The 22,562-nt window shown below is 62.8% G+C and overlaps 1 protein-coding gene and 2 non-coding genes across 3 annotated transcripts; 1 reads left to right on the forward strand and 2 right to left on the reverse strand.

Annotated features, from left to right (window-relative positions):
- The first annotated feature begins 5,261 nt into the window (after nt 1-5,261).
- Nucleotides 5,262-13,001, forward strand: DIPK1B (divergent protein kinase domain 1B). The gene is made up of 5 exons (XM_037036666.1): nt 5,262-5,437; nt 8,738-8,872; nt 11,044-11,151; nt 11,266-11,442; nt 11,844-13,001. Exons 1-5 carry the CDS (start codon nt 5,375-5,377, stop codon nt 12,654-12,656), a joined length of 1,296 nt encoding a protein of 431 aa, XP_036892561.1. The 5' UTR covers nt 5,262-5,374; the 3' UTR covers nt 12,657-13,001.
- Nucleotides 13,002-18,558: 5,557 nt separating this feature from the next.
- LOC118980407 (small nucleolar RNA SNORA43) lies at nt 18,559-18,702 on the reverse strand. Its single transcript, XR_005065097.1, has one exon. It is a non-coding gene; the product is annotated as a small nucleolar RNA SNORA43 (small nucleolar RNA).
- A 509-nt stretch (nt 18,703-19,211) lies between these two features.
- Nucleotides 19,212-19,340, reverse strand: LOC118980410 (small nucleolar RNA SNORA17). The gene has a single exon (XR_005065099.1). It is a non-coding gene; the product is annotated as a small nucleolar RNA SNORA17 (small nucleolar RNA).
- Nucleotides 19,341-22,562: the final 3,222 nt, after the last annotated feature.

A 22,562-nucleotide genomic window follows, 5' to 3' on the forward strand; every position in this document is an offset into this window, starting at 1 on the left:
ATGTTGGGATGCTTTTCCTAACGGTGTCACAGGGGCCCCAAAGTACAAGACTGGCCTCCAAGCTCCACAGGCCTCAGTCCCACGCCACGGTGACGGGCTGGGGTCAGACCTGGCCCTCTGACTGCAGGGCTCTGCCTGGAACTGTGACGGACACCACACCCTTCCCTGTCGGTGCCCCTTCCCTTCGCTCTGCCCTTTGCATCCTCTCACCTCTGCCCTCACCCCTCCCCCACTCTCGTTCCATCCCCATCCTCAACCCCTGGCTGGCTCTGCAGGAGCCAGGGACGACCAGGTCACAGTCCCAAAGCAAGCCCCCGGGAGGCGGAGGGGACCAGGGACTCAGCAACATGGAGAGCCATAGGGTCCTCTCCCTCTAGCTGTCCCTGTGCCTGGGCCATTCGGGATGAGCACAGGGCAACACGTTCGTCAGCAGGGCAGGCCTGGGCCCTGCAGTGTGCTTGTATGTGAGTGTGTGAACTGGCCGCACGTGCACACGTGTGTGTGTGTGTGTGTGTATGTGTGTGTGTGTTCGTCCCCCAGCCTGCTCAGGGGCTGCAGAGAGCTCAAAGCCCTACACTGCTGGGGGATGGGGGGCCCTGGTCCAGTGGGGATAATCAGCATTAAGGGGCTGGCGGGTCAGGGGGGCCTCTGTGACAGGGGCATTTGAGTGGGGGCCCACCCAGAGGAGGCGCTGTGGACGGAGGTGGGGCGGGGGCATTCCCAAGGCACTGAAGCAGAAAAGAACAGGTGCGTTGGGGGACTGAAAGAATGGGCTGGGTGTCATCAAGGACATGTCCCCAAGGCCATGTCACCAGAGTGGAGGGAAGCAGGCAGGGGGGCTAATTGCCCCCAGCTGCCATCTGCCCCTCATGGGGGGTGCGGCTGCAGGGGCCCCATCAGTGTCCCCGAAGCCCCCAGCCCCAGGGGTGGCCATGTCTCTTCCTCAGCTACTCCCAGGGCTGGGCTCTGTGGTGTGTGTCACCACGGACAGCAGCCCCTTGAAAGCCTTTGACTGAGGAACCGTCACCTGCGGGAAACTGTCGTAAGTTAATAATTAAGGAATGGGACACAGACAGAGCCAGAAGGCCACTCCCAGCCTTGTTTCAGGATTGGAAGGCTTGCAACATCCTCAGTGGCTCTGAGAGGCGACTGGTTACATAAACTAGGGTCCATCCAGGCCACACCGTGTCGTGGGCGCTTGCTCTGGGGCTCCAGGCTGCGACCCTTCTAAGGGGGCGGGGCAGTGTGCTCTCCAGGGCTGGGGTCTGCCTGAGACCCACATCGATGCTGCCACCGCCCTGCCAGGACGCCCGCCCAGGGAGTCCGAGGTGTCGGGAGAAAGCGAGTCGTTCTGAGGCCAGAGCAAAGCTCGTTGTCATTGCGACGGTGCAATGATCTCTCCTACAGGTCGTCAAGGTGAACGCACAGCTTCACTTGGAGCTTGTGGGTGCCGAGGAGCCGGGCTGAGGATTCCAGTTCCACTGAGAAGAACAGATCCCAGAAGAGTGAGCCCATTTACACAGACAACACACGATCACGCATGTGCACTGAGCTGTGTGGGACCGCGTGTTTGTGAATCGTAAAAACACTAAAATCCAGAGAGCACTCCATGCCGATGCTACAGAGGCAGCCTTGGTTGGGTGCAGAGGTGGCGGGAGGCGTCAATTTATTTTTGCTCACCTGTATCTTTTCTGACTGAGGTGAAGTTCACAGAACATGAAACTAACCGTTTTAAATGGTCCAGGTCGGTGGCCTTGAGCTCACACACAGGGTTGTGCAACCAGCCCCTCTGTCTAGTCCAGACCACTTTTGTCACCCCAAACCCTGCAATCACCCCCAGCCCCTGGCAACCTCTGGTCTGAGTTCTGTCTGTATAGAGTTGCCCACTCTGACATCTCACACACGTGGTACCTGCAGCGCGTGGCACCCGTCACTGAAAACACTGGCGAGGATTCAGCCGTGTCCAGCGTCAGATGGCCGCTCCTTTTTACAGTGGAGTGACATTCCACTGTAGGGACAGACCACCCCGTAGCGTCACTCCGTTCATGCAAAGACACGTCCACTCCCTCGACCATTCATCTTGGGGGGGCTCTTTACCTGGGTTTCTGCGATGACCAGGAGAGACCTCTGTCTGGGAGACGGGAGATCCTGAGGCCCCAGGCCCACCTGTCCCAGCCATTTCCCTGCACTCAGCCCCTCCTCCCCACCCTGCCCAGGGCTTCTCCCCCTGGAAGCAGCAGACTCTGCAAGGGGGGGTAGGGCTGTGGGGGAAGCCAGGGAGGCTGCAGGTGCACGGCAGGACACCGGCTGTCGCTCTCCTGCCTCTTGCAGCCCGTGTGCTGATCACCTGCAGGTACCAGCATTTGGGGTGCAGGGGGTGCAGAGTGCAGGCTCCAGCTGCTTGACCCCTCACCTGTTGCCTCTGTAGCGACCCCCAGCCTGGAACTGCATTCCACCCCACCCTGCCCCTGCCCCCCAACATCACTGTCCCCAGGCCTGGCCTGGGCCTGCGGGCATCCCCACAACACACGGGTTCCCCATTCTCCATGCCTCCCTGCATACCTGTCTGAAGGGAACTGTGTGACCTATGACCTCAGCCTGAAGGTCATCGGTGTTCTGAGGTAGTGAGATACGCTATGTCTGGATGGGCAATATGCCCAGGGGATAGAGTTTTCATTTCTCTTTTTTTTTCCCTGTGAAAAAGGGAAAAGATGTGGCTGCTCAGAAGACTACATCTCCCAGCCTTCTTTGCAGCAAATAGGGTCATGTGACTGAGCACTGACCAATGGGATGTGAGCAGGAGAGCTGTGTATTTCCAGGTCCTGTCTTTAAAGAGAAAGTCAGGGCTCTTCATTTCCCCTTTGTTCTTCCTCCTTGCTGGGGAGGGTGGAGGTGATGGCTGGAGCACAGCAGCAGCTTTGGGCTGCAATCAGCTATTTTGAGGACACTAGTACAACAAAGCAGGAGTTGTAGTCCCTGACAACGTGGGGTTTCAGCACCAGCCCTCAGAGGCTCACACCCACAGAGTGCTACACGGAAGATAAACACCCTTCTCTCCTGGTTAAACCCCTTTTAGGTCTGGGTCCCTTGTTATAACCTGTTATATTTCTGGCGCCTGGGCCATTTCCAACAACGCAGCTGTCTGGTCTAAGCAGTGGGTTGGACGGTGTCCACTTCGCTTCAAGTCCACCCGGACCCTCAGATTGTGGGTAAGAAGACAGTGCATGGGGCAGGGGGAGGTGCTGGCCCCCAGCTCCAGGCAAACGGACTCCACCAGATGCTGCCCTCCTCTCAGGGCTGTGGACCCCATCTTGCCCCCTCGCTGTGGTGCCAGCGTTCCAAGCCAGCCGGCCGACTCCGGCCAAACACTCGTGGCCCCTGAAGCTCAACAGTGTTCTAGATTTGGCTTTGTCGACAGTCTGACAACCGTGCCTCTTCTACTGGGAGAGCAGCTGACAGCGGGCTGGCCGGCAGGGGGCAGAGGCCCTCCCTCCCTCGCCGCCTGCCCACTGACCCCCGAGGCACTGGCATGGCCTTCTCCCAGTCCCCAGAGGAGGTGCCCCACCACCCTGGCCCCCACTCCGGACCCACTCACTGCAGCCAGGCAGCCCCGGCCCTGAGTGTCTGCCCCAGAGAGGCGGGGGCGGGGGGGTGGGGGTGGCCCAGAATTCAGGTCTTTTTGTCCATTCAAGATTCTGCCCTGACCCTCCTGAGAAGATGCCTCTGTTCTCCCCTGCGGGGGCCTGGGGGACACAAACTGAATTCTGGGACACCACTTGGGGACCAACATGGCCCTGGAGGCCCTGGATCTGAGGATAAGGACCACTACGCTGAGGACACTGAGTGCCCGAGGGCACTAAGCGACTCAACCTGTGGGTGGCTGGGCCTGATAAGAAAATCTTTCCGGCCCCGGGGTTAGGCAGCCATTCTTAGATATGACACATGAAACGCACCAACTGTAAGAGGAGAAAAATGAGTAAACTGGACCGAAACACTTTTAGGAAAACCGAGAAGACCACCCACAGAGCGGAGAAGTGGGGGAGAGTGATCGCTGCAGACCACCTGCCGGGCCGTGTCCTGCTATTCCGAAGACACCAAAAACTCTCACAACCCCTTAACAAGGGAGCAACACAAAACACGCCCAGGAAATTGAATGGACACTTTGCTAGAGAAGATATGCGGGTTGCAACTGAGTACATGAAAAATTGTTCAGCATCGTGGGTCAATAGGAAAACGCACGTGATAGGCCACGAAGAGACCGCGCACACCCTAGGGACCGGCTAGAACTCGGGAATGACAGTGGACAGAGCTGTCAGGACGCGGGGCGGCCGCCCTTCCACAGCCTCCGGCGGGGACGAAATCCCGAAATCCCCGCAGCTCTGCTCTGGCGCCAGAGCGCCAACGTTCACGCAGCTCTGTTCCCCATCCAGAATCAACTCCACTGTCTCGGGCGGTGAGGGGCCGAAGGAACCAGCGTCCGTGCCCGAGGCGGGGGAGAGGGGCGGACTTTCCAGGGCGCCCGGCCCTGGGGCGAGGGTCCACAGCCAAAGCCGCCCCCGCCTCGCTCCACTTAAGCGCCCGGGAGGCGACCGCAGAGCGCTCGGGTTGCGTGTCCGAGGGAAGAAAGAGCGGAGTGGGTGGGGGAAGGGACGGATCCGCATCCGGAAGTGCCCACGCGGGCCCGGCTGGGCTAGTAAACAGTGTCGAGCGGCACCGCAGAAAAGGTGCATCCCACTGGAGTCCTTTAAAAACTGGGAGAATCGCGTAAACGCTGCCACGCTTTCCGTCGCCCCTCCAGGCTGGGTCCTGGGCGTCCGCCACGTGTCCAGACCTCTCCCCGACACGCCCCCGTCCCCCGGCCTCAGTGGCCGCGGACCCCAGCCCAGGGGTCCTCTGCAGGCCTCCAGACTCGTTCTTCTGCCCCTTCTCTGACCGGCGCCGTGACGGCCTCACGTGTGATAGCCCCGCCGCCGCCGCTCCAGGGAGCGCGGCCCTCCCTGTTCTCACTGGGGCTGGGGGCGCGCTGGGGCGGACGAGGAGGGGTGGGGTGGGGCGGGGCCGCGGGCGCCTCCATCCCCACGCCGCCTGTACTGCAGCGCCCCTCTGCGCCCCCGCCGTAATTCCCGCCCCTTCACTCCCGCACCCTCTCCCTGCGCGCTCCCACCTCCATCCTCCTTTCCCCTTCCCCTCTCCCGCGCGTCCCCTCCCCGCCCTCTCCCTCGCGCGCCCCCGCAGTGGCCCCTCCCTCCGGCCGCCGGCGGAGGCGCGCGCCCTCGCGGGGACGCGGCGGGTGGCGGGAGCGCGGCCGTTGCGGGCCGGCCCGCGGGGCTGAGGGCGAGCGGAGCCGGGCCCGCGCACCGGCCCGGCGCCCACCATGCGGCGGCTGCGGCGCCTGGCGCACCTGGTGCTCTTCTGCCCCTTCTCCAAGGGCCTGCAGGTAGGTGCGCCGCGGCCCCGTGCCCACCCCGCGCGTCCTCTGTGCTGGGGCGGCGGCCGGGCGGGTGGCGTCCAGCCCTGGGAGGGGGCTGGAGGGCTGAGGGGTTGGGAGGCCGGAGGGTCGGGGCGGATTCGGGACGCAGGGTGCGTGGCCGCCGGGGCAGCTGGGAGGCCGGTGTGAGCGGTGTTGCTGGGGCAAGCGGACGGGCGCGGAGGGGCTCGTGCTGCGCCCCAGCGCCCAGCGCTGAAGAAGGCCCCACCCCCTCTTGGACTGGACCTTGCTCCCTGGGACCTAGAAACCCACCAAAAAGCCCCTCTTTCCTCTACTTAAAGATAAGGTTGGCTTTTCTGTTGTGGAAAACTTGGGGCACAGAAATGCCCCAAGGACATTACACATAACCTCCCTCTGGGTCACCCCCCCCACAGCCTGTGTCCCCTGACCCCACTTTGACCTTGCATAAGTCGGGTTTTTGCCAGGGTCCTCTGCAGGGGAGGCCCAGGCTGCCTTGGGTGCCAGCTGCAGGGGGAGGGGGGGGCACCTGTCACCTCTGGCTTGGGTGACAAACCAGACCCTATCAGAGTCTGAAAGCACCCCAACCCTGTCACCCCCGCACTTGGTGACTGTGATGCCCACAGCAGGGCCCTGACCAGAGCTTTTCTGGGGCGGGAGGTGGGGGCCATTGGGTTCCTGTAGGGAGGCAGCTGGGGACTCTGCGGGCTCCACGTCTGTGCCGGACGCCCTCACTGGCCGCTCCCGGCCTCAGGGTGGGTGGTGCTCGCCCAGCCTTGGGCAGGTGGGGAGCCGAAGGGCCTGAGGTGCCCCCTCCACCGGGGAGGTGGATGTGCCCTGGCCCCCAGCACTGCTGGAAGGCCTTGAGGCTTGCAGGGCAGCTGGGAACGGCTTTGGGGCTGGAGAGGGGCTCCAGGGGGTTCCCGTGGTCTGAGCCCTGCCCCCACAGAGTGGCGGGACTCACTATGAGCCTCAGTTTCCCCTCCTGTGCATGTGGGAGCCAGCCTGCAGGCCACAGGTCCTTGTGCTGGTACTGCCCCCCGAGCCGCCCTCCCTACTCCCACTAGCAGCCTTTCCCCAAGAAGAGGGCCTGCCCTATGCCAGTGGCCTTCAGGGGCTGCTCCTGGAGGACGTGCCCACCAAGATGAGGACCTGGGGGTCAGCCATTCTTAGCCAGGTGGCCTCGGTGTACCTGAAGGGCCAGCAGGCAGAGGCCTGGAGCTAGTGGGGGTTGGGGAACCTTCTGTGTCTGGGGCCCCCTGCAGGCAGGCTCTTGCTTCTGCCATTGCCCTGCACAGCCTGGTACACACACACACACACACACACTGCCCCTGCCCCACCCCCCCCCAGTCCAGACTGCCCTCCGCATGCCCCGTGGTGCTGAAAGCTCACTCAGACCTCGCCCACCACCACCACCACCACCTTGGGGTGTGGTCACCACCAGCCAGATGTCCTGGACCCTGTCCTGCCACAGCCCTCCCCAGCTCCCCTGCACGCCCCCCCACACACACTGTTTCCCTGCTTTCCTGTTTTTCCTTTTGTCGGATCTGCCGGAAGCAGGCGTGGTGGCAGGGACAGATGGGCCTGAGGCCCTGCCCCCTCGCTCTGCTCCAGGGCCCCTCCGGTCCCCACGGCTCCTGTGGTCGCTGAGGTGCTGAGCCAGCCCCCCGGGTCCTCAGGTCCTTCCCCTGCAGCCCCTCCCGGGGTGGCCCGCCGTGTGAGTGGNTGTTTCCCTGCTTTCCTGTTTTTCCTTTTGTCGGATCTGCCGGAAGCAGGCGTGGTGGCAGGGACAGATGGGCCTGAGGCTCTGCCCCCTCGCTCTGCTCCAGGGCCCCTCCGGTCCCCACGGCTCCTGTGGTCGCTGAGGTGCTGAGCCAGCCCCCCGGGTCCTCAGGTCCTTCCCCTGCAGCCCCTCCCGGGGTGGCCCGCCGTGTGAGTGGGTGACGGGAGGTGAGCCCTGCCTCTCCTGGATGCACCATAAACACAGCTGCCGCTGTCCCTGGTGGGGAGTGGTGGCCGCCCCCAGCCCTCCATCCTTGCTAACCAGAACGCAGGAAGGGCTGCTGCCCGGCCCATGGAGGGTGTGGCGTGGCGTGGCAGTGGTGTCTCCTGTGGGGACTGGCTGTCCTGGAGCCTCAGGCCCCTGCTCTCCCGGGCCCTGGGGCTCAGCCACTGTTCCCAGGCAGCAGCCTGCGAGGCCTGCGAGTTGCCAGGACAGGGTGGGGACGGGAGGTGGTGCCCCTGAATCCCCTGAATCGTAGGGGGCTGTGTGGGAGACACGTCCCCTGCCCACCAGCTGTGGCTCTGGGGGCCTGTGCTTCCACTTGTCACCCGGGGAAGCTGCCAGTGGGGCCGAGCCCTGCATGGACGCAGTTCCTGGCTACCCAGACCCTGGGACCAAGCCTGTGGCGGCGAGGCCAGGGCTGTGTGTCTTACTAACTTTTTGTTGTGGCAGATTACACACAACACAAAGTCGATCCTCTGGCCTTGCTCACGGCTCAGGGCACAGCTCAGTGGCCTCAGGGACAGTCCCGCTGCTGTGCAGCTGCCGCCACCACCGTCCTCTCCAGGACGGCCTGTCTTCCCACACGGACACTCAGGCCCACCCCTCCCCCAGCCCCGGCCCCACTGTCTATCTCTGACTGTCTCCAGGGACCTCGTGTGAGTGGGACCCCACTGGGTCTGTCCCTCTGTGACTGGCCTATTCCACAAGGCACCCGGACCCCAGGCCCCTCTCCCTTGTAGCAGGGGTCAGGGGTCCCTGCCTGGTCAGGGCAGGGTGATGTCCCACTGCCCGGAGGGGCCATGGTGTTTGTCCAGGCCTGTGTCCGTGGCACTGGGTTGTGTCCCATCTTTGGCTCTTGGGGCCACAGATCTCCATGGCTGGTGGACCCTGCCCTCTGCCCCGGTGGGCTCCCGGGTCCGTCCTCCCTGCTGGCCTGGCCCGGGGCCAGGGCTGCCCTCTGCGGATGTTACCTGTCCTGAAATGAGGGCAAGACAGGAGAGTGATTTGTAGAAAGTGTCTTTGTTCAGCGTCATATAGAGGTGACTACCCTGGAACCCTATTTTGAAATTGACTTTGCCCACCTGTGTATTTAAAAGTCTGGGCACCTGTGCCCCACCTCCACCAGAATGGGTGCACTGAGCGGGGAGGGAGACCGGAAGAGACCCCACAGTGTTCCTGGGGGGTGGGCGGCCCTGGGCTCTGGGACAGGGCAGGGCCGATGCAAAGCCTGGGGGCCAGTGCACCCGGAATGTGGCGCTACCCTCATGTGCTGCCTGCCCCGGCAGGGCCGACTCCCGGGCCTCAGGGTCAAGTACGTCTTCCTGGTCTGGCTGGGCATCTGTGCAGGCAGCTGGCTGGTGTACGTGAACTACTCGTCCTACGCAGAGCTCTGCCGTGGGCACGTCTGCCAGGGAGTCATCGTAAGTGTCCCCCGGGGCCAGGTGTGGGGAGCCCCCCATTGCCGGCCCCCAGGCAGGCTCGGTCCTTCCTCAGAGGCCCCGCAGATGGGCTTTCAGGCAGCCCCCTGGCGGGTGGGGACTGGGGCCGCCTCAGTGGGAGGCGGGGGGACTGTGGGGCGGCCGCCGTGGGCACCCAGGAGAGCCCGGCCAGCTGGCCGGCCCCCAGGGATGGACAGAGGGGCAGACTCCAGATATTCAAGTGGGAGACAGCAGTGGGCAGATGCTGGGCCCCCCTGGAGACAGGGAGCCCTCAGAGGAGGCAGCAGGGTGAAGCCCTGGTCCGTGGCCAAGGGGAGACCTGGGCTTTGCACCTGCCCCACACGGGCTGGGCGGCCCAGGGTCCCTGCGGTGCTGGAAGGAGTGGGGGGCCCTGTCCTGGGTTCTGGGTGATGACCGAAGCCAGCCCAGAAAGCCTCGGGCTGGCCTGCTCTGGCCAGAGTCCTTTGGGGCTGAATTCGGGAAAGTCTAGAGATGGTGGTGGGAGGGGCCTGGGGGTCCACACGGGGCGAGCCCTCCCAACGGGACTTGCGGCAACACTGGGTTCTTAGATTGCTAGCTGAGCACCTCCCAGGGGCCCAGCGAGCACCAGGCACTGAGCATGCTGCCCTGGTTCTGGGATTGGGGCAGGGCCTTCGGGTGGCCCTCTGTTCTTGGACGTGTGCTTTCACTCTAGGTGAGCTCCCTGGTGGCCCTCAGGGGCCAGGCCAGAGCTGGGCACAGACACGTGGCTCTGCCCTCACTGTCTAGGGGGCTGGAGACGGAGATGGGGCCTCGGGCAACACCGGCGGCCAGCCCGAGGTCTGTGGGGAGCAGGTGCACCATCTGGAGTGAGGGGGGCACACCTGGGTGGGGTGAGGCCTGGGGTCTGGCCATCAGGGTGCAGCGAGCACATGGTCAGTGTTACGGATGTTTCCGAGCACTTCCGGGGTGCCAGCAGACCACCCCTCCCCTGTACCACCTTCCTACCCCCGAGTCATGCAGAGTGCCAAGGGGGACGCTGGGCAGTGGGGGGGCGTGCTCTCTTGCCAGAGGGAAACAGCAGCCCCCATTTTCTCAAGTACCCTGGCCAGGTCAGCGGGCCCTCCTGGGGCCTGACCCTGGGTCTCTGGGGACACCTCCTTTTCCAGAGGAGACCAGCCTGCCCTGTGCGGGGGCTACCAGCTGCCTCACAAGGGTTCCACAGCTTGTTCCAGGCCAGGTGTTGAGGGTGGGGCCTGGGGTCAGGGATGAGGTGCTCACAGGCCTCTGGGTGCTGGGCGGGTGCCGATCACTGGGTCCCCACCACAGCTCAGTCTGCAGACATCGGACAGGCTAGGAGGGGATGTGACTTGCTCTGAGCATGGTAAGCCGAAGAGGCCACCCAGGGCCTGGGGGTCAGAACGGCTCCCCTGAGGGGAGAAGCTCCCTGCAGGGGGTGGGACGGAGGAAGTGAGTGGTTTTCTGTTTGCCTTTCTGTCCTGAGGACCGGCCACCACAGCACAGACGCCTTCTCCCAGTTCCCACCTCTGAGTCCAAGGCTTGGTCTTGTTTCTGAGCCCTGCCCTCCCTCCTCCGCTCTCCTCTCCGGTGGCGCTGTGTTCTCTAACTTCCTCCCCTCTCCTGCCTGCGGGCCTGGCTCACCGGGGCCTGGCCTCCATGGCAACATTGAGCTCCTCTGGGGTTCTTTCAGAGGGGCTTCCCTCCGGAGGGGAAGGCTGGCCCCGTTGCCTTCCTGCCTGCCGGAAGGGGCGGACAGGAGTACCGCTGAGAGCTCCTTCCGGGGCGGGGGCGGGGGGCAAGCCACAGGGGACAGACGTTTCGCCCGCACCACGATTGCATCGCAGACCACAGGCTCTGCTGCTCCTGTGGCAGCCACCAGGGACGGGCCACACCAGGGAGGGTGGGGGTGGACACTCTTTCTGAGAGGCTGGCGGCTTTCACACCCTGGGCTGTGTGGCAGGGGCCGCCTGGTCACTGGCTGCAGGGTCCTGGGGCCCCTCTCACAGGTGCTGTGGCCCAAGAGCCAGGGAGCCACCTGCAGATGGGATGAGGGCCTCTGCCTGCCAGCCTGGGGGTGCAGCATGTACAGGGTGGGGGGAGGGCTCGAGTGGCCCACGACCCCAGGCCCCTTCCTGGAGTGCCCCTCTCCCCAGTGTGACCAGTACCAGAAGGGCATCATCTCTGGCCCCCTCTGCCGGGACCTGTGCAGCCTGCGCACACTGGAGTGGAGGACCTGCCTCTCTGCTGCCCCAGGCCGGCAGGTGAGTCAGCAGGCTCGGTGGGGCGGGCTGCCCCCACCCAGGGGTGTCCAGGGGCTCAGGGGCCCTGCGTAGTGGGAGGGTCCCCTACACAGACGGCCTCTGTGGCCCATCCAGGTGTACAGCGGTCTGTGGCAGGGCAAGGAGGTGACCATCAAGTGTGGCATCGAGGACGGCCTGGACCCCAAGGCCAGTCCAGAGGTGGCGCCCCGGCGGGAGCTGGTGCTGTTCGACAAGCCCACTCGGGGCACCTCAATCAAGGAGTTCCGGGAGATGACCCTCAGCTTCCTCAAGGTCAGCCGGCTCTGCCTGGAGCTGTGCCCAGTTCACACCCAGTGCACAGGGCAGTGGTGGGCCAGGTGGGGGCCCCGTGTGCGTGGACAGGGGGTGCCGCAGGAGTGGGTGAGAGCAGGGGAGCAGTGACTGGCCCCACCCAGCAGGCTCTCACCTCTGTGCTGATGTGTCCCCCCACCCTAGGCCCACAGGGACAGTCCCTCAGAGCAGCTCCAGGAGAGATTCGGCTGGGTGGGCCATCAGGGTGGGCTTCCAGGAGGTGGGGTTGGATCCCAGGCTTCCCTGAACTGTCTGGTGGTCCCATGGGCAGCCCTCCCAGCCGGCACCCAAGGGTTCAGCAGGGCCACACCAGGGCCAGCTCTAAGGCCACTGTCTCCCTTTCTTTTGGTCCCACATGTCAGGCGAACCTGGGAGACCTGCCCTCCCTGCCCGCATTGGCCAGCCAGGTCCTGCTCATGGCAGACTTCAACAAGGACGGCAGGGTGTCGCTGGCTGAGGCCAAGTCTGTGTGGGCCCTGCTGCAGCAGAACGAGTTCCTGCTGCTGCTGTCCCTCGGGGGGCAGGGGCACGCCGCCCGGCTGCTGGGCTACTGCGGGGACCTCTATGTCACCGAGGGTGTGCCACACGGCGCCCGGCGCAGTGCCGCACTCCCGCCCCTGCTGCGCCCGCTGCTGCCAGCCGCCGTGCACCGGGCCTTGCAGCAGTGGCTGGGGCCCGCGTGGCCCTGGCGGGCGAAGATCGCCATCGGCCTGCTGGAGTTCGTGGAGGAGCTCTTCCACGGCGCCCACGGGAACTTCTACATGTGCGACACCACGCTGGCCAACGTGGGCTACACGGCCCAGCACGACTTCCGGATGGCCGACCTCCAGCAGGTGGCGCCCGAGGCCGCTGTGCGCCGCTTCCTGCGTGGCCGCCGCTGCGATCACAGCTCCGACTGCACATATGGGCGCGACTGCCGGGCGCCCTGCGACAAGCTCATGCGCCAGTGCAAAGGTGACCTCCTCCAGCCCAACCTGGCCAAGGTGTGCGAGTTGTTGCGGGACTACCTGCTGCCCGGCGCGCCCCCCGACCTGCGCGAGGAGCTGGGCAAGCAGCTGCGCGCCTGCACCACGCTGAGCGGCCTGGCCAGCCAGGTGGAGGCGCACCACTCGCTGGTGCTGAGCCACCTCAAGACGCTGCTGTGGAAGAAGATCTCCGACAGCAAGTACTCCTGACGGATCGGCCAGGACTCACGTCCCCGGCCTGGGCCTGGGCCAGGGCCACTCGAACTGGGGCCCTGCAGTGGCCCTTGGCCTGTTCATCCTGTCACCACCGGACAAGGGATGGGGCTGCAGGAGTGGGACCAGTGATCGGAGGCTGCCCTACGGCACCTCTCCCTTCCCCCAGGGTCCAGCAGTCGGGTGGACAGTCCGGGTAGCTGCACAAGAGGCTGGAAGGGGGAAGGCAGGACTGAGGACCAGGAGCTTGACCAAGGGCTGGCCAAGGGGACTGACCCAGGCCAAGTTCAGTTTTGTTACTTTCAAGAACATTTGATGTGAATAAACAGCTCTTCTGTGAGTCCTCTGGAGTTCCGTTCACCCCGTTCCCCGGCCCCCGAGCCCCACACCTGCAGCAGCTTGGGTGCGGGGTGGGGGCTGCCCTCGCCTCCCGCGCACAGTAGTGTGGGCTCTGGGGCACGGCTGCGGGGGGCTGCAGGGGGCCAACCTAGAGCCCTGCGTGATGCTCAGACTCCCGGGGCCGCCTGGGGTGATGAACAGGGACGAGGGGCTGGTGGGTGACAGGATGCTGGAAGCTGACCCTCTTTTCTGGTTCCTGAAGTCCCAGGGACCAGCGGTGGGGGCAGCGGGCAGGCCTGGACCCACAGGAAGGGTGTTCTAGCAGCTGGTGGTGAACTGTGGGTCCGGCTCCTCCTGTCAAGCTTGCTGCTCAGAACGCAGGCCCTCCAGGGGCCCTTTAACTGGTTTCGGTGAACCGCCAGGTGTGAACTCCAGCAGGAGGCCGTGCACCCCAGAGCCTCTGACACCCCTTCCCCACAGGGGGCCCCACAAGCCAGAACACAGCTTTCTCAAGCTCCAGACTCAGCCTGTCAGGCAGGGGAAATGCACAGCACAGGTTCGATGCCCAGATCGGTGGGGGTGTGCGTGTTGTGGCTGGGGTGAATCACTACCTGGGCTGCGGGGCCAGGTCCCCAGTTGGGGGGCCAGTGAGAGGCAACTGATTGATGTTTCCCTCCCTCCCCTTCTCCAGAGAAATAAAATCTGAAGGAAGAAAATAGTTGTTTCAAGACCAATTTAGTCTCAAGTTTTGCCAACACAGAAACATTTTCCCTGAAGAAGGCATCACAATTCTTCATTTTAACACATTTTGAATAAAACATGTTCCAAAATTTCAATTACGTACCCATTATAGATCAAAATACCTATCTCTTCCATCCAGATTCCCCACCCTGGGAGGGAGAGAATTCAAATAGTTTTGGATGGCAGGCTATGGGCAGGCAGCCACCTCCACCCGCCAAGGTCAGGGCTGACTTGCTGGACACGAACTTGAACTGTGCGGGTCCACTTAGATGTGGCTTTTCGGTAAATAACATTGGGATGTTTTTGATCTGCAACAATTCAAAGAAACTCACAAACCATATATCCTAGTAACGTCAAAAAAATTAAGAGAAAGACACGTCACAGATGCACAAAATGTGAGCATGTCTTTCTACTTGGAAGGGCTCTCCGGTGGCAGGTGTGCAGCCGCCACACGGCGGTTAGGGTGACCCTGCGCATTCGGGCAACGCTGGACCCGCACACAGCGTCACTAGTGGTGCCACGGGGGCTGCTGCGCAGTCGAGGAGCCAGGACGCTTGGACGACCGGGACTGCCTGACACTCACCCACCTCTCCACGGTCGGTCAACCCAGTGGACTGGCCACAGGGAATTTCGAGAAACCCCGGCCGCTGCAGCCGCACCAGCGGCATGGAAACCTTGCACCTTTGGGGGAGCCCTTTACCCCGAATTGAAAGCACGGCTCCCTAGGGGGAATGGCACTGCCAAGAGGGGCACCCATGGACCCACGCTCGGAGGAACAGCCAGGTTGTCACGTGACAACTCAGAGCAGCAGGGTCCGAAGCCGAAGAACCGAACGCCAGCAAAGGGTGGCCTGGAAATTTGGAAAGAGGTTGAGAGAGATGCCAAGAGAGCACGTTCCCAGACACCACTGGGAAAACCCGAGAAAGGGTGTGTGCGTGCACAGGCTTTTGATGTGATCAAGCCACCCCGCCAGTGACGCAAAGGACATTTACTGGTAACGTAACTTGGTGGCAGAACTGGGGACAGAAGGCAGGAAGGGACAGGCATTTGGGGCGGGTGCTGCTGGGTTTCCAAGCAGGGCTGCCTTCTCACAAAGCTCACCCAGGAAGACTGATGCCGGCCACCAGTCTCAGGTGGGACAAGGGGTCTGGATGGCACAAGGCTGCCTTCCAAAGTCCAGCATGGGACAGTGCCCTAGCCACCCGGAACCCTGGGCGCCACGGTGCAGGCACCAGAGGCTGACCTGCCCGAAATGTGTCACTAAGCCTCTGGACTGGGGGTCACAAGGACCTGTGAGGTCTCCGAGGAAAGGAATCTGGACCAGACGGCGTGGAATCTGGGAGAAACACACACTGTTGTCAGACGCAAGGAACTTTCCAGAAACATTGTCAGAAAAACAGATGTGAGTCAGGATCAACCGAGCTTCGGTGTCATGTCCCCTGCCCGTCCCCCACCCCCAGCACCCGCCTCAGCGAGGGTCCATGCGGTGAGCCTGCTGGCTTGGGGGTATGTGTGTGTGTGTGTGTGTGTGTGTGTTGTCTGCATGTATGGTGAGAACCGCACGACACCACCACCCCCCCCGCCCAGGGAGGCGCCATGTGCAGGACGGGCATGGGCAGCCTGTCCTTCCACAAGCGTTAAGTACGTGAAATTAAAACGAGCCACGTCACCACTCAGGAGCAGCCCCCTCGTGACCCGGGGACAGCCTATCATCACAGGTAAGTTTCTCACTCTCACTCACACACACACACAGTAACAATTTTTCCAAACTTGCATTACAGATGGCTGACACGGTGTGCAGAGTTCTGTGACGTCCATTCACCAGAGGCTTGTCGTTTGTATGCTGTCAACAAGAGGTGCCACTTTATTGTATGGATCCCACACACAGGACTGCAGGGGCCCAGCTGGGCACAGGCCACTCCCAGCGACCTGCACCAAAGGCCGCGTTTCGAGGTCGCTGCCACCCCTGCTCTCCAACACGTCTGGACCGGCCGCACTGCGTCACGTCGGCTGTCGTGATGTGCGCCAGGCAGCGTCTTCCCAGCTCTCCGTGCTCCCCTCCACCAGGGAGCGTGCCCGGCGGGTGCAGTGGAGCCCCATCAGTAGACAGAACGCCAGCCGCTTCCCGGGCCGCCCCGGCGCCAGACCCTCTCAGCTCCCACGGGAGCAGACCGCTTCCTGGAATGCGGTTCCTGGAATGCAAAGCCAGGGCTGCTGAAGCTGCCCCACTCCCCAGCCTCCCCCCGAGCCCAGCTCCCTCCTCTGAACCCTCCCCTTGCCGCCCAATTTCTGGTGAGATTCACGGCAAAAGCAACGCACTTAGCCTCGTGAAAGTTCAAAACCAGAGAGCAGCTCTGGCTCTAAGAAAACACCACGCCTCACAGCTTCCGTCCGGGGGTTCTAATCCGTCACCCACAGGGACGGGCCCCTTCTGCATTCTGCACCCCACGGTTCCAGCCCCGAGCTGGCCCCTGGGCTCACGGGCGCATATGAGCAGCCCCCTCGACCCCTCTCTGGTCAGCAGGCCCCCGAAGTCCTGTCACTCCACGTCACCCTGGAGATAAGCCACGGAAAACCCAGCGCCTAACTGGAGGGAAGGTGGGCAAAACCCGGCAGCTGCCCAGTAGCATCAAGAATGGCCCCAAGTTCCAGGCGTCCCTTCTCCTAACACAGCTGTTCCCTCCCCAAACCCGAAGGACACTCGTCCCTGGGACGCAGCAGTGGGCATGGCCCTCCCACAGGGCAGAGCAGGGCCGGCCAGCAGCCGTGTTGGGAGGACCTCTGGTGTGCCATCTCGGAAGCAGCTACCCTGGCCCCATGACAAACCCAGCCAGGCCGCTCTGAACCCCCCAGAACGGCTAGGTGACAAGCCTCTGCTGTCCCCAAGCACGGAGTTCCTGGGCCGCTTATCACACAGTGATCGGTAACTAACACACCCCGGACCGGTGAGGTGACAGAGGTCAGCCAACAGTCACCGTGCCTCCACACCCAACTCCGCTGCCGAGGGGGTGGGCTCTCACCCGGCCCCTCCTCCCAGGCCTAGCATGTCGGCGGGCTTTCGTCACAGGGCCACCTGTGAGTTCCCGACACACAGCACCGGCTGGGCACCCAGAAGCGCCGACTGTTTACATTGAGCTTTTAAGAGCCCCGCCCTGCCAGGCCTGGGTTCTGGGAGAGACGCTGCCGGTGCAGCAGAGTGCGCCCCAGCGAGAGTGCTCCTCTGGGGGCGGCCCCTCTCCCAGCCAGAGGCCGCCCGGCGCTGCTTCCTGGTGACCACAACCCCTCCCCCAAACCAGGACAACCCCACCCTGGCAGGTGTGGCTGGGCGGGCTGGGAGTCATCCCACGAATCGAAAAGCTGGCGGTCTGGTTCAAGTTCAGGGCACAGGCCTGGGCTGTGGGCTGGATCCCTGGTGGGGTCGTGCCAGAGGCAACTAGCTGATCAATGCTATTCTTCCTCTGCCTCCCTCCCTTCCCCTCTTTGTCAAAAATAAAATCTTTAAAAAAAAAAAGGCAATTCTACACTTGCCACCCACCCCCAGATTCTGGCACCCCAGCCTCCCCTGTGAGAGTGTGAGACGTCTGACCCCAGCCCCCACCCAACCACCTGCCCTAAAGGAGCCCTGGGGTGACAGAGCCCACGCCCGCATGCACCCCACTGCTTGGCGGGCCCCAGGGCAGGCCCCTGGATCTGAGAAAGGGATGAGGACGCGAGACTGGCCTGGCACCTGCGCTGGCCCAACACCCGAACGAGCCCCAGGGAACCGACCCTCAGACCCAGACCACACACACTGGTTTCCGATGTGGTTCTGCAGCCGGCAAGCCGGCCTCAGTGCTGCGGACATTTGCACCCCACCCCTGCAGCTCCCGGACCCTGCCCAGGAGGGAGCCTCAGACGGTGCTAAGTCCTGGGAGGGTCCCCAAGTCGCCTCTGGTGGAGAGCCACCGATGAACAGAGTTTGTTCAACTCTCACACCTACTCATTTCAGGAAACAGGCGCAAGATTCCCTCCGATTTTAAACTTAAAGAGAAGGAAGCCCTGTTGGCTGGAGCATCACCCCAACATGCCAAGGTTGTGGGCTCACTCCCCGGTCCGGGCTCATACATGAAGCAACCAGTGAATGCATCCTGAAGTGGAACAAAAAATTGATGTCTCTCTCTGACGTCAAAATGAAAAACAGCACGGGGTCTCTTACCTTGAGCACGTGGCCCAAGGTCTCGTGCAGCTGCAGCAGCACTGTGCTCTCCACCTGCAGGGGACAAGGACAGCCCGGTGACAGCCACCATCCCAGCAGGGTTACCGAGAGTGACCCCCACCAAGTACCCTGGTTGGGACCACCGTGCACGTGCAGTCAGTCCGCCTACTGAGGGGTTCCCTGTGGGCCCTGACTTTCGACTCCTTAACAGGCAGGTGCTGGGAGCGAACCGCTGGCCTGCCCCCCTCAGCCCCAACCTCTCCTGCTTCTTTGGGCTCTGCTGGTCTCAACAGTCCCCACAGCAGGGGCATTTGTGTGCGAGGTGCTCCTGCCAGCCCACCCAGGGCCCCGCAGCCCAAGAGGAACACACACTAGTATACAGGTTCTCAGCCCAGGACATGTGGCACACCTGCCCGAGACAACCACCAAAGGGCCCCCGAGTTTGCCGTGTGCGTCCCCTCGAGCACACTCTCCTCAGTCTTCAGAACAGCCTCATCTGACTCGGGAAGAGGACGGAGACCTGAGTGCTGTGGGTCTTGCCTGGGGGTCCCAGCTGCAGCTGGAACACAGGCCCACCTGCGAGCGCCCCTGACGTTGCACTGCCCGCTGGCCAGGCGCCCTCAGGGCTGTCAGGCTACAAACCATTCTTAGTGCCCACGGTTCTGAGCACTGAGCGTAGAAATAGCCACTTCCTCTCTGCCCTGGCGTCACAGGTGCAGCACAGCAGCCGCGTCTGTGGTGCTGGCGGTCCCGCACCTGCAGGGCAGCTGTCTGTCCCCCTCCCAACCGCCCAGGGCCAGGGCCCCAGGCCTGTACCCACTGTCTCCACTCAGTGCCTAAAACGGCCACAGCTGCCATGAGCACCATGGTGCAGCCAGGAGGGCCCTGCCCAGAGATTTCCACACCTTCCTCCTGGTGGTGAGGATGGTCACGTGGAAGTGCCCAAGACCAGGGGGGAAGGTGGCAACACAGGAACCAAGCTGCGCTTGCCACTCCCTCAAACCTCCCATGCCACCGGCGCCTATCTTACACTCTCCGCCAGGCTCTCTGGTGGTCCGCGCTGCAGTCTGAACAGCTACCTGAGAATGCTTTCTGACAGTAAGGATCGCTCAGGTCCTCGCCAAGTCCACCCCAAGCCCACTCACCTGTCCCGCTCATCCCCTCGCTGGCAGCTGGCTCCTGCCTCCTGCTGTCAGATGAGCTGGGAAAGAATCAAGAGCTTCACTGGACAGGTTCGGGGCGCCGGCACCACCAGGGGCCGGGCGCGCTCTGCACCAAGTGTAAGACCATCAATCATCCAGGCGCTCACGTCAGAACGCTGGGCGTAGACAGGCCTCTCTGCTCTCTGCCACCTAATGACACAAATGTGACACAGCAGCCACATCTGCAACGCCTCTAGGGGCAGTGTGCAGGGACGACCAACTCCCGGTCTCGGTCCCCACAGTCACTAAGGACGGCACCCAGAAAGGCCTCTATTTGCACGCTACACTTCAGGGGCCCACCTGCTCCAGCACCAACCTGTCAACTCACCCCGGCTCCAGGGTGCCCTCCCGGGAGCTTAGCTTCCAGCAGGCAAACTCCCCAGGGAAAGGAAACACCCAGCCTGGGAGATTCTTATAAACCCAGGAAAGCACGTCGCCCAGCCAGGGCTTTGCTGCGTCTGCCACCGGGCCTCTAGAGCACAGCAGACCGCTACCCCCCCGAGGCTCCCCGCTTAGCCCCAGCGTGGAGATAAAGGTTACGACGCAGCGGGATCGCACGGAAGACAAGGCGACGCCCGGCTTGCGATCCACCGCGGACACCCGGTGACCCGGGCACCAGGCACCGCGCCGGCCTGCAGCAGTCACACCGACGGCCATTCGGAAGTCGCCTAGCACGCAGGGAGTCAGCCCACCTTGCGCCGCGTGGATGGACGTGGATGGACGGGGACGACGGCTCCCTTGCCGTTCCCGCCTCTTCTCCACCGGGCGCGCCCCCCCGGAGGCTCCGAGTCCACAGGCGCCTCCGCCCGTCCGCCCAGCAAGGCCCGGGCACGGCGTGGCGGTGTGGAGGGTGGGCGCCCCCGGGCCACGACCATAGAGGCCACCCAGCGACGCCATGGATACCCCTAGCTCCGCCGCCGGAAAGAGCGCACGGCCCCAAGCCGCGCTCTTTATATGGCGGACGGCGGCCCGCGAGGGCCAGTCTCCGCCCGCCCGAGGCCTCGCCGCAGCGCCCTCTAGCGGGCCCGCCCCATCCCGTCCCGCCGGCCGGGCCTCCGCCACTCCCGCAGGCGCATGCGGCCAGCGAGTCCGGCGCACCCCTGGCCCTCCTCCCGCAGGGTGGGGCCTGCCTGCCGTGGGTAGCGGGACGGCGCGGGCCCGCCGGCCTGTGCAAAGCACTTGGAGCGGTGCTAGCTCTCCGCGGTGTCTGACGGGTCACCGCCCCGCGCCCCGCGGTGCGCCCTGAGCTGGGGCCCTTTCTCCGCGCGCTGCCCCAGCTTCCATCCCGGTCAGGGCGTGGGCCAGGATCGACCACCGAATGCGGCAGTGAGGAGAATAACGGGTCCGTGGTGCTCTCTCCTTCTCCCCGGCCCAGGCCCTCTCGCTTCCTCTCTCTCTAAATAAAAACAAAGAAACAAAAATACCCAGAATGAGACACCTGTACACACACGACAATGGGCCAAATAGAACCCCTGACAGCACCACGCGCTGTGAGGAGGAGGAGCCACGAGACTCTCACGCAGGGCTGTGGGGTCGCCTTTGAAAGCCGTGGTCGCGTCTCTGGGAGGCAGACACGCACCTCCAGGACCCCCTCCCCCTGGGGACGTGCACCCCGCACGGCGAGCTCCCCGGCCTTGGCACAGTGAGTCCGCCTGTCTGACACCCGTGGGTGGTGGATGGAGAAGTCAGCTGCGTTATGTGCAGGGTTCCACACAAGTAACGCCCCTTTTTAATTACAAAATCATAAGCATGTCATTCTGTAACATAACCTCACACCCAAGCATGCCATGTGACACTTCAGGTGGAATATCGAATTAAAACTGTAAATTACAGCCGCGTTATTACCCTGCTAACCACACTCAAGCAGTGCTCTTACTTCTGCCAGGCCCTGTATTTTTTAGTTTATTTTTTTATATTTTTTAAAGATTTTATTTATTTATCTTTAGAGGGGAAGGGAAGGAGAGAAGGAGAGAAATATCAACGTATGTTTGCCTCTCATGAATCCCCTGCTGGGAACTGGCCTGCAGCCCAGGCATGTGCCCTGAATGGGAATCGAACCGCGATCGTGTGGTTCGCAGGCCCCTGCTCAATCCACTGAGCTACACCAGCCAGGGCTTTAGTTTCTTTTTAGCGTGCATCTCATCAAGATTGTCGCGTCTTAGGGTCCAAGTGGACACTCCCAGCCTCCAGACATTTTCCGTGGGGCGGAGCTGAGGGAACCGAGAACTGCGTCCACCCGCGGCGTCACCCCACCCCCCACCGACGGCACACTCCCCGTCCTCGCCCGCACAGGTTGTTTTGGTTTTTGGTTTTCGACGCTTGTCATTCTTATGTGTGTAGCTCGGTCTTGCATCGCGCCTTCGATGTGCGTTTTCCCAGCGATCAGCGCTGCGGGGCCCGCCTTCGGGGCTTGCTGGCTGGTCCCGTCCGTCTTCGGAGACCGTGCGGTGCAGGCCTGTGCCCCGTTTTGGGTCGGGCTGGTTTGCAGCTGCTGCTGCGTCGCTGGAGTCGCTGGCACATTCGGATGTTCACTCCCTTCGGACGGGTGACCTCTAGATATGTTCTCCCTCCACTTCTGCCCCCCATTGCATCCTGCGGCTCAGGAGCCCAGATGTCCACCAGCTCCGGTTGGCATATTTTCCCTCCGTGTCGCCGGAGCTTTGGGCGCCCTTCCCAGGAAATCCTTGCTCCACTCAAGGCCGGAGACCTCCCCGCGCTCCCCATGCTTTCTCTAGGAGTTTCGTAGTGTTTGGTCTCACATTTACTCTTTAATTCATTTTGAGTTAATTTTTGTACAGGGTGTGTATTTTTATAACAATATTATACAGAAATGAAACAGCTATGGTGACTGTGTGCGGTTCTTACAAGCAGATTGAAAGAAGCCAGATACCAAAAAATACACCGTGTGACTTCATTTAGATACAGCTCAGAAATGAGGAAAACTAACTCAGAAGCAAGAATGTGGGTTCCCCGTGGGGGCCAGAGGTCAGTGACTGACATGTGTGCACCAGGGGTGCCCCAAGGGGGACCCCGTGCTGTGTCCTGTGGGTGCTGGTGGCCGCCGACTCCCCCAGACAGTTCAGGTGCCTTGTAAATATGTTGTGTTGTGCAACTTGCAGGTGGAGCCAGACGATGATAATCTTTTCTTCCGGTTAGTCAGAGGCTAGATAGCAGTGGCTGGTGACAGACTCTGGGCTTCGTGTCCTGCCTCTGACCTCGTCCCTTCTCAAGGACCCTGGGCCATGTGACCAACCCCCTGGGCGTCAGTCTCCTCATCTGTGAAATGGGTAGTTAGTGGGCAGACTGGCTCCTCACTAGCCCAAGGCCGGACCTCTGGGGGTCGTGGTCCTTCCCTCTGCCGGCAGGAGGAGCAGGCTAGCAGCTCTCCAGGTTGGGGAGAAGGGCCAGAGCCCAGCTGATGGCCAG

This window comes from Sturnira hondurensis, unplaced genomic scaffold (genome assembly GCF_014824575.4).
Source record: "Sturnira hondurensis isolate 20B ecotype Veracruz unplaced genomic scaffold, ASM1482457v3 Scaffold0022908, whole genome shotgun sequence".
Classification (NCBI taxonomy): domain Eukaryota; kingdom Metazoa; phylum Chordata; class Mammalia; order Chiroptera; family Phyllostomidae; genus Sturnira; species Sturnira hondurensis.

Excerpts from the sequence above, each read along its gene's own strand:
- DIPK1B (XM_037036666.1), top strand. The coding sequence starts at position 5,375 with ATGCGGCGGCTGCGGCGCCTGGCGCACCTGGTGCTCTTCTGCCCCTTC. Across the intron at positions 5,438-8,737 it reads CCTTCTCCAAGGGCCTGCAG|GGCCGACTCCCGGGCCTCAG; the intron begins GTAGGTGCGCCG and ends CTGCCCCGGCAG. Across the intron at positions 11,152-11,265 it reads CTGCTGCCCCAGGCCGGCAG|GTGTACAGCGGTCTGTGGCA; the intron begins GTGAGTCAGCAG and ends TGGCCCATCCAG.